The sequence below is a fragment of the Hylobates moloch genome, unplaced genomic scaffold (genome assembly GCF_009828535.3).
Source record: "Hylobates moloch isolate HMO894 unplaced genomic scaffold, HMol_V3 SCAFFOLD_3, whole genome shotgun sequence".
In the NCBI taxonomy this organism is placed as follows: domain Eukaryota; kingdom Metazoa; phylum Chordata; class Mammalia; order Primates; family Hylobatidae; genus Hylobates; species Hylobates moloch.
The window spans coordinates 72,327,577-72,338,487 of NW_026652278.1; the positions used below are offsets into that span (position 1 = coordinate 72,327,577).

Sequence of the window (10,911 nt, forward strand, 5' to 3'; positions counted from 1 at the left end):
TTAATGCACAGCTGAGCTCACAGGAAGGTAATGGAAACCCCCAGGAGTCAGAACGCCAAGGGGACAGAACTCTGGAGAATGAAGCATAAGTGCCTGCTGTAGCTGCCTTGAAGGTGGAAGGGTATGGTAGGACGGGGCTGTTTTAGGAAACATGGCTTTGAATGCCCACACAGGGAAAAGTGACAGAAACCTTTGGCCTTGCCTATCGGTTGTTGGAACTAAGAAACCCCTCACACAGATACATAAATTTGGGATTATCTAGGAGCAACACAGCACCTTGGGAGATTGAGGCGGGAGGACTGCTTGAGGCCAGGAGCTTAAGACCAGCCTGGGCAACATAACAAAACCCTATCTCTGCAAAAAAAAATTTTTTTTAATTAGCCAGGCATGGTGTGACATGATACTTGAGTAGTTCCAGCTACTCAAGAGGCTGAGCTGGGAGGATTAACCAATGTCTAGGACTCTCAGGGGTTTTGAAGTTCAAATATACACTATCCTTTTATTTTGGGAACTCAAAAAATTGTCTCTAAGCCTATACTATCCCTCCGTGACCTTGCATAAGCAAATCACAAATGTCTACAGGACCCATCCACAAGCCAGGCCTCACAGGAGTCCCACAGATACAGCCCTGCTAAAGCTGAGTGCACAGTCCAAGAATTACTCCATTTAAACAATCTACCCCTTGGCCTACATTTTCTTCCTGCTCCTTCCAGCTACAAGTTACCCCGCTCTGTGATACAAACTGTTCCTCTCACGCAGCAGAATTAGAACCGAAGGACTGTTTTCCCTTCCTGTATCCTATTCCTTGCCTCCTTGAGAGCAGTCCCTAAGTTCCTTATAGCTCCCATGCATTGTTTATACTTAAAATACACCACATGCTCCCACAAATAATACATGCTGGTTTGCAACCTCAAGCTCACAGGTGATGGGAATGATGCCCATGATGAAAGCCTGTGAGCCAGCTCACGTCAGAATCAAGACTAGGGTACAAGTCCTCGGGCTCCTGGCTCCTGCTCTTTCCACTTCACTATTTTGCTTCTCTCTTTCTTGCAGCGAGTATTGGCAATAGTAAAATGAGTCCCACTTCTCTGATAACTCACCAACCACGTTGGAGAAAAAGTATCTGAGAAGTCAGTTGAAACAACCACCACAACAAAAACTAATTCCCAAGACAGATGATCCTTGAATGAATAATTGCCACTTGATTGTTTATTAGAAACATGGCTTCTGTATGGGACTGGTGAGGGCGGGTGTTGGGATTACCTTTCAAAGGGCCATTCAGAGGGGAAAAGCTACCTGTGCTCAAAAACAACCAATGAGGGTCTCTTGAATTACCAGGAAGCTGAAAAGCCCAGAGATGGTGGGCACAGTGAAAGGTTGGGGCAGTGGGGCCAAAGACATAAATAAAGGACTCTGTGTTTTAGGACTCTAGGAGCTCATCACTAAACAAAGTGCATACTCCACACTCCCTGCAGAGGCTGTGTTGCCGTCTGCTGTGTGAGTGAAGGTGACAGCTCATCCCGCTAGCATCAGCGCCACCAGATTGCTGTCAGGATCTCGAGGGCAAGGCCCATGTCTGATTCAATAACCTGTATTCTGAGCACTCAGAAGAGAGCTTGGCACACTGTCAGTGCTCCCTAAAGAAGTTAAATGGATGCTGCATAACCAGGGCAGCCTAGCAGCGTCGGTCCAGAGACAAGGGAGTGACACCTGCTCCCCGACGCAGTATATCCCGTACACCACAGCTCTGAATGTCCACGTTCAACTCATGCAGTGGTGGGGAGGAGACGAGAGAGACCTGAGATGGGGCACCTCTGAATGATCCCCCCACAGCCCACAGGGCTGGCAGCCCCCTAGGAGACCCTGGAAGGGACTTGCTGACAGCAGCCACCTATCTCATGGCTCACACGTCCCCGCCCTTCAGCTTATGTTGCCTTCCTGCTCTTTCCTGCAAAAGAGGCCTCTGCTGAATGCCGCCAGCCACGGGGTCATGCAGCTTCCCTCCTGAGCCTGATTCAGAGGTTTCCACATGTGTAGTCATGGGCTTTGCTACAACTGAGCTGAGGACGCCTTCTTCCCTTTGAGGCCAGAAAGAGAAAGCCCACGGGAGCTGAAGCGCAGATGGGCAGCGCTGGCTCTTCCCTGTCAATGTGTGGATGGCAGAGGCACAGGCCTGGCTGGTACCTGCTGCCCTGGCCTGGGAGGTCACCACAGACCTGTCTCTTCTGTGGTTATCGCACTTTGCCTGCCGCTGAGTCTCTCTGAGGTGATGCTCCTCCTGTCGCTGGCTTGGCCCTCCAACCCAGACTGCATACTGTGGCCTCTCAAAGCAATGTCGCCTGATACTCAGGCCAGAAAGAGAAGGGAGGAGAGTGGGGAGGAGAGGGGTGGAGGCGATAGCAGAACTTCCTTCCAGAGTCTCTATATTCTTCTGTGTTGTTTGAACACAACAACCATATACTATCTCTGTGATTTAAATTCAAATTTCAATGAGAATTAAAAGTTGAAGCTCAGGCCACACTGCTGTGAGTTTTTTAGAGAGAGATGTTTGACTCAAAGCATATCAAGAGGCGGGAAGAATTTTTTGCTGGGCAGTATAACCAGGGCAGAGAAAGGTTTTTATTTCTTAAAAATATTTTCTATATGATAAAAAAGAAAAAGGCCAGGAGTCAAAACTAGACCCTCCTTCGGCCCAATGGACCTAGCCAGCGGAGCAGGGGTCCCAGCCCTCATGCCATGAGGTGCTGGGGAGAGGCAAGGGAGAGCTGGTGCTTCTGCCATGCTCCCCAGCTGAGTACAGGACCCAGGAGGAAGGCCCAGCCCCAGTTGGGGTGCAGCAGCTGCAGACAGACCCTACTCTTCGTGGTCAGGCCACACTCTGAGACACAGTTCAACCTCTGGACAACTTTCCCTGTGAGCCCAACTCAACCCATCCCAGTCCGGCCCAAGAGGTGTCATCGTCATCACATTGAGGGCCAGCTGCCCCATCACAGGGCAAGCAGCCCCCACCCAGGAGGTAACCGGAAGCAGCTTTGCTCCTCTAGAAACAGACACCACGTGAGACTCACTGCCCTCCTAGGGGGTCTCCATGTGTTCCCTTCCCCCATCCCAAGGGAAAGTCTCCAAGCTTTGTCTTTACAGAAGGGAACATTGAGACCCAAAGAACCGGGCTGACTCTGTCCATGTCACAGAGGCACAGCCAGAACCCTTTTAACACAAACCCCTTTGAAAAAGACATTTCTGGGACCCAGAAGGGATTTCTGTGCTCAGAGCCATACCTTCACTCTTCATACAAGAAAGAAATTTCAGTTTACTCAGTACACACACCCGAAGTGAGGTCAGAATTTCCCCTGATTTCATACCAGGAGTTTAAGGAAGCCAGGCCACCAGCTGTCATTCTTAAGCTCTCAAAAAGGCAGTCTCAGGTAGAAATGCACCAATCCTTTTCACTCATGTTTCTCCTGCTTTTGAGTAGCCTCATTAAGAAATGAAAAGTAATTAGGACCTTATTAAGAAGTCCTTTTACACATTACTTCCCGTTTTCTCGATCTCCTGCTCGCCTCAGACTCGTAGTTCGCCTTCGACATGCCGGAGCCAGCAAAGTCTGCCCCCGCGCCCAAGAAGGGCTCAAAGAAAGCTGTGACTAAGGCGCAGAAGAAGGACGGCAAGAAGCGCAAGCGCAGCCGCAAGGAGAGCTACTCCGTATACGTGTACAAGGTGCTGAAGCAGGTCCACCCCGACACTGGCATCTCCTCTAAGGCCATGGGAATCATGAACTCCTTCGTCAACGACATCTTCGAGCGCATCGCGGGTAAGGCTTCCCGCCTGGCGCATTACAACAAGTGCTCGACCATCACCTCCAGGGAGATCCAGACGGCCGTGCGCCTGCTGCTGCCCGGGGAGTTGGCCAAACACGCCGTGTCCGAGGGCACCAAGGCCGTCACCAAGTACACCAGCGCTAAGTAAACTTGCCAAGGAGGGACTTTCTCTGCAATTTCCTGATATGACCAAGAAAGCTTCTTATCAAAAGCAGCACAATTGCCTTCGGTTACCTCATTATCTACTGCAGAAGACAAGAATGCAACCATACCTAGATGGACTTTTCCACAAGATAAAGCTGGCCTCTTGATCTCATTCAGATTCCAAAGAATAATTTACAAGTTAATTTCTGTCTCTTTGGTCCATTCCTTCTCCCTAATAATCATTTACTGTTCCTCAAAGAATTGTCTACATTACCCATCTCCTCTTTTGCCTCTGACAAAGGGTATATAAGCTTCTGTACCCCACTGGGGGGTTGGGGTAATTATTCTGTGGGTCTCAGCCCTGTATCTTAATAAATTTGTATGCCTTTTCTCTTAAAAAAAAAAAAAAAAAAAAAAAAGTCCTTTTAGTTGTCGCGGTTAAGAAGGTGCTCATCAGCTATCCTAGGTGGAGTCCTCGGCCTCCTCCCAGAAGAACTTGTCTTCATGGACCCAAACGTACATTCCCAGGAGCCAATGAAGAGAACTTGAACTCTGCCTTCTCCTGGGTTCCCTTCCCAGGAAGCAATCCTGCCCTGGGGTGGGGGCAGCAGGACTGCAGGGCAAAAAGAGTAGGGGAAGGACCTCACATCCAGGGTATGGGGCTATCTACCACGAAACAGCCAGTAAGGGACATTTGGGGAAGGAGACCAGAGACCCTTTGTGACTCCCCCAGATTAGTTCCGTGTGTAGGTGGAGTTCCAACCTGAAAACCCAGCAAGGAATTGGACTGGGGTCAGGGAGGCAGTGGCAGGGACTGTGGCCCAGCCAATTCATGGACCAGCCTTGCCCGGCCCAGGGTCTGCTTGCACCACGGAATGTGTGCAGTGGCAGGGAAGCTGTTCTCCATGCTGATCAGAAATCTGCCTCCTGGAATGTCTTTTCTTGGGCCTGCTTCTGATGGCCGTCCAGATATGTAGGGTCCAGCCCTACAGGGCTTAGTGGGTGTTCTCCCCGTGTGCAGAGACGAGAGATTGTAATAAATAAAGGCACAAGACAAAGAGATAAGGAGAAAGCAGCTGGGCCCAGGGGACCACTACCATCAAGACGCAGAGACCGGCAGTGGCCCCGAACAGCTGGGCTCGCTGATATTTATTGCATACAAGACAAGGGGGCAGGGTAAGGAGGGTGAATCTTCTAAGTGATTTACAAGGTGAAGCAAGTCACGTGATAACAGGATAGGCGGGCCCTTCCCTTTTAGGTAGCCAAAGCAAAGAGAGAAGGCAGCATACGACAGCGTTTTCTTGTCCGCACGTACAAGAAAGATCAAAGACTTTACTTTCACTATTTCTTCTACTGCTATCTACTACGAACTTCAAAGAGGAACCAGGAGTACTGGAGGAGCATGAAAGTGGACAAGGAGCGTGACCATTAAAGCACAGCACCACAGGGAGGGGTTTAGGCCTCCGGATGACTGTGGGCAGGCCTGGATAATATCCAGCCTTCCACAAGAAGCTGGTGGAGCAGAGTGTTCCCTGACTCCTCTAAGGAAAGGAGACTCCCTTTCACGGTCTGCTAAGTAACAGTGCCTTCCCAGACACTGGCGTTACCACTTGACCAACGAGCCCTCAAGCAGCCCTTATGCAGGTGTGATAGAAGGCTCACCTCTTGCCTTCTAGGTCACTTCTCACAATGTCCCTTAAGCACCTGACCCTATACCCACCGGTTATTCCTGGGTTATATTAGTAATGCAACAAAGAGTAGTATTAAAAGCTAATGATTAATAATGTTGATAATGATTGATAATTGTTCATGATCATCTCTATATCTAATTTGTATTATGACTATTCTAACTATTTTCTTTATTATACTGAAACAGTTTGTGCCTTAAGTCTCTTGCCTCGGCACCTAGGTAATCCTCCGCCCACACAGATATTTGAAGCCAGTGACACTGTCCCCCTAAAACGTCTCTGGATTTGCCGTCAGGATTTGCTGTAGGATGAGTTTTGTAACTTGACCTGTGATCTGTCCTCCAAAGGACAGCCTCAGGAACGCGGGGAATCTGATCGCCTGTATCCTACCTCTGTGTGGGCAGAGGAGCTGCTTTTTGTGGTCAGGGTGATGATGCATTTTCTATTTCATTTAAATTCACTCTCGGCCTTCTTTCCAGATTAGCAGCAGGCCCAGTGTCTCTCCTGGGAACACCCTAGACCCCTTGAGTTGTCCCAAGAATCGCTAGAGGTGGCTCAGTCCTGTTTCCCCTGGGGATAGGCCAAACCTCTCCATTCTCTTGGCGAGAGTTAAGAACCAGCCGCAATTGTAAGCTGCCATTGCTTCTGCTGCTGCCATAGGGTGTTGCTGCTGACCCACTGATCCCAAACAAGAACAGACATTCTTGCCCACAAATAGGATGGTTTTCTTGATGGTTCAGATCCCCACTGAGGTCATGCACGCACACTGAGCTGCTCTAATCTCGTCTTCTAGGCTCATCTACGGGGCCAGCCAGAGCCCTCGCTGCCATGTCATCTCCCTGGATAACTTTTTTTGCAGTGGCCCTCGACTGCAAAAGCCTAAGAACAAATCCAGAGGAAGCTGGCCTCCGAGGAGGAATGCACACGAACCATCCTGTCTCTGGGGAGCTTGGAGTTTTAGTTTTGTCCAAGCTCGCAGGGCAAGGCTGCCCACTCATCTTGCAGAGGGACACAGCTAAGAGGGGCTTTTCTGGAGGTTCTCCTCCAAGCAAAGATCCTGGTTTGGGCTCTGATCTACACACAAAAGTAGCAGGACCCTGCAGCTTTGTTGACAAAACATTTGAAAAATGCACCCATGCCACCAGGCCACCTGCCTATTTCTAGCAATCACCTCTGATTGAATTCTTTAAAAAAAAAAAAAAAAAAATTCTTGAAAATAAGCCCTTAAAAGGATGTTTAAGAAGTCTACCTCTCTCACAGTCAACGGTACCCACTTTGGAAATGGGTCATCTCCCCTTCCTAACTGCCCTGAGGGATGAGGGTAAGAGATGATAGGGCCCCTTGTGAGATGACATTTGAAGTATTTGTTGTCATTGTCCTAACAGAACAGATGCCTCTCTGTCTGCAGGACACTGACTGGGCCATAGTCACTCATGCATATGTTCACAGTATGGTCTATGCACACCCCCTATCTGGCCCTTCCCTAACGGCTGCTGCAACCCTGCCAGCCTGCTGGAGGTGGAATTGGCCAGGCTGGCTATCTCAGGCCTCTCGCCACGGCATTAGCCAGTCAGCACAGATACAACCCCAAGGGTCCACGTGCCCAGGCAGACATAAGGTGGCTGGAAAGGCAGCTGCCCCTGCCCTAAGGACTGTTAGTCCAAACTGCACCATTCTGTAAACACCCCCCACCCATACTCCTGCATTTCACACATCTTGGTTAAAGTGAAACATTCCATGGGGGTTTGGGCCATGAGAAACAGCCTGACCAACCACCTGACTTTCTTACACTTTGCTGCAAAAAAGTACAAAGAACATCACATTCAGCCAGAACAAGGGCCAAACCACCTCATTGTGGGAACATGTTATCAACCTTTTCCCAGGCAACATGGTCCCCAAGATCCCTCCCGCTCAGGGCTATAATTGCCCCAGCCAGTAAGCAGCGGTGAGCACTGGCATTAAGATGGTCCCCCACCTCTGCAGGTCTTATGCTGAACATAGAACCTGCATTGCTGTAGAGCCGCCGACTCTCTTTCTTTAACCCTCACCTTCCCTTTAAAAAACCTAATGAGGATGTCTCACAGCTAAACCTTAGAAACCATGACCTTCACTGAAACTGACTGAGTTTAAGGAGAGGCTCTTAGTCATGGTCAGTTTCCCCTCTCCTCTGGCTCCCACCTCCCTTGGCCATGCTGTGTCCCTTGAGGGATGAGAACACCTGGCTGCTTCTCCAGACACTAGTCCCCTCCCATTACCAGCTCTGGGCTGGGCTGACCACCTTCTCAACCATCCTGGTCAGCATCCTAGGTTCTATCTCTCATGGCAAGCAACCAGCCTATTTCCTTCAATGCCTCCTTCACTGTTTCTTTGAGACTAGAGTAATATAATGCTTTTAACAGTGGAAAGACTAAAAAATGAAGTTATCAATACTCAATAAGTGAGTACATTCTCCCAAATAAATACTATGTGTGTTGCCATAAAAAAGAATGCAGCAGATCCACATGGTCTGATATAGGAAAATTTTCATGGCATTGGGTAGGGAAAAAATCTAGTAGGTGGATTATAATTATGTTTAGGAAAAAATATGAAAGGGGAATATAAGACTATTTTTTACTCGTATAGACATTAAACTGCAACAGTAGTTACTAAGTAGAATTTAAGATACAGCACAATAGACTCCCCTCTAAACATGATTATAAAAAGTACAAACATAGACTAGTCTGTTTTTCTGTCATGAAAACCCATGTACTCACCACTTAGATCTAAAACTACATTTCGCCATACTGCATTATAAATTTTTTTTACTGAGCCATTTCAGAGGAAATTACTTCAGATGCTGCATCTTTAAAGTGTTGAGTTTACATTGCCTCAACATATTCCCCTACAAGATGCCATTAACACCCTAACACAATAAGTGATTCCCCAATACCATACAATTGAGTCCATATGAAAATCTCAATTGTTTTCCAAATGTTGTTGCTGATCACCAGGGGCTTGGTCTAGGTCCTGTTGCTCACCACACAGAAAGCCAATCACTGTGACAACAAGTATTGCCAGGGAAGAAGAATTTATTTGAGTGATGTCAGCCAGAGAAGGGAGACCAGCCTCAAATATGTCCCTTCCCACCAACTAAAGTTAAGGGTTTATATAGTGGGGAGGGAAAACAAGAGGGGCAGGGATGAGAAGTTGGTCAATAGGCAGCAGGCAGTAGTATAAGGGGGTCCAGCATCTCATTGTAACCACATGTGGGAAAACAGGAATGAGGCAGGGATAAGAAGTTGGTCAACAAGGAGCAGGTGCACCTCATTGTCCAGTGGCAGTGATCTGGAAAGTCTCAGTTCCTGGTATCATTCAGGAGGCCTGATGGTTGGTTTCCCGAGAAAGGAACTCAGATAAGACAAATGTAAGTTTTCCAAGCTTCAAGATTTTTGTTTTTGTTTTTTTAAATACGGAACCCTTCACCAATTTGAGTGTCATCCTTACAGGGGCCATGCTAATCTTCTCTGTATCGTTCCAATTTTAGAATATGTGCTGCTGAAGTGAGCACTTTTTTTTTTTAAGACAAGAGTTTCACTCTTTCACCTAGGCTGGAGTGAAGTGGCACCATCTTGGCTCACTGCAACCTCCACCTCCTAGGTTCAAGTGATTCTCCTGCCTCAGCCTCCCAAGTAGCTGGGATTACAGGTGTATGCCACCATGCCCAGTTAATTTTTGTATTTTCAGTAGAGACGGGGTTTCGCCATGTGGGCCAGGCTGGTCTCGAACTCCTGACCTCAGGTGATCCACCCACCTTGGCCTCCTAAAGTGCTACAATTACAGGCATGAGCCACCGCGCCTGGCCCAAACTTCAGTTTTATGAGAAAATTGGGCCAGTTTCAATGTTTATTTGGTTATTCAAGTCTCAACATTCTTTTAATCTAAAACAGTCCTCCCACCAGCCCTCCTTCCCCAGCTCTTTTTAAATCCATAGCATTGAAGAGACCAGATCATTGTCTTATAGAATATCCTTCATTTTAGATTTGCCTGATTGTGTCTTCATTCCCTAAACTTCCTGTAAACCAGCAGTTGAATTGAAAGCCTTGATAAGACCCAGGTGGAGATTTTTGGCAAGAACACATTCCAGTTGACACTGTGTACTTACTTACTTCATGCTGTAACTCATATCTGGTGGTTTCATTATGGGATCTACTAGAATACACAGACAGATCATATACAAAAACAGAACTCTGACCCACAGTCTGCAGTAACCAGTCCAGGAAGCCAAACAACCCCTGTAGCCTTTGGTCCCAAATGGCCAGGACTTGATCAATACCTGCCAGCTTCCCTAATTCTCACCTCTGCTTTGAAAATCCTTTAGTAGGACTAACCAGAGAAGGCCAAATATGCTTCCCTAACCAATCACATAGGATACCCTGCTTCTAGTTAGCTCACCCACAGCCTCCAGATGCCAACAGCCTTTGATCAGGGCTCACCTGAAGCCTCCCCTTTTCCCACCATAAAGCTTTCTCACTCCCGACTGCCTTTGAGTGTCTGCAATGGCAAGTGACCATGGCTGACTCTCTGGGTATATACCAAGCTGAGAATAAGTAGCTGTTGCTCATTCTCATTTGGGTGGTCTATAATTATTACAGAAGTGAAGTGTGATCACAGTTAAGGTAGTAATAGCCAGACCCTTTACACTGTCAATGGACTCAGACCTTTTACTTCATGCATTGCTTATACTGCTTGGATGTTTTCCATGTGCCTATATTAATATTTACAATAAAAGCATGATTTAGATTTTCATTTAGAATTTATCTTAAATGCATCAAATATGCAATTTTAAGTCAAGTTTTGCATGTTTGGCTCAATATATCAAAATAATTTTCTGTGGTTTTAAAATAACAAGGTTTGTTGCTCTTTATATTAGATGTGTAATCACACTGACCTCATAAAAATAAGTTTAACTTTAATTTGAATAAAAGAATGCCACAACGAAATACTGACCATTAAAAAAAAAAAGAATAAAGGACCTTAACCCTGGGCAAACATATAAAAGCATAGGAAAGTCACCCAGTATAATGTCTGGCACATAGTAGGTGTTTTGCAAATATTAGAGCCCATTCCCATGGTGGTGCACACTGCACAAGACCACAGAGGTCCAGCCCTTTTATCTTTCCGGTCCCTTCCAGCCATCACCCATAGTGAATCCCGAAGGCAGCATCTCCACCCACAGTACTAGATGACCACCAACGACTCCTAGTCCTCAGGGGAAACCTCCC

General features: G+C 47.3%; 1 protein-coding gene and 1 non-coding gene across 2 annotated transcripts; one reads left to right on the top strand and one right to left on the bottom strand.

Moving 5' to 3' along the window:
* The first annotated feature begins 2,768 nt into the window (after nucleotides 1-2,768).
* Nucleotides 2,769-4,078, top strand: LOC116460182 (histone H2B type 1-K-like). The gene has a single exon (XM_032141122.2). The coding sequence runs from the start codon at nucleotides 3,586-3,588 to the stop codon at nucleotides 3,964-3,966; it is 381 nt and encodes a 126-aa protein (XP_031997013.1). The 5' UTR covers nucleotides 2,769-3,585; the 3' UTR covers nucleotides 3,967-4,078.
* A 5,014-nt stretch (nucleotides 4,079-9,092) lies between these two features.
* LOC116466108 (U6 spliceosomal RNA) lies at nucleotides 9,093-9,197 on the bottom strand. The gene has a single exon (XR_004247366.1). It is a non-coding gene; the product is annotated as a U6 spliceosomal RNA (small nuclear RNA).
* Nucleotides 9,198-10,911: the final 1,714 nt, after the last annotated feature.

What these genes read in the sequence shown, in the direction of transcription:
- LOC116460182 (XM_032141122.2), top strand. Translation starts at nt 3,586, where the DNA reads ATGCCGGAGCCAGCAAAGTCTGCCCCCGCGCCCAAGAAGGGCTCAAAG.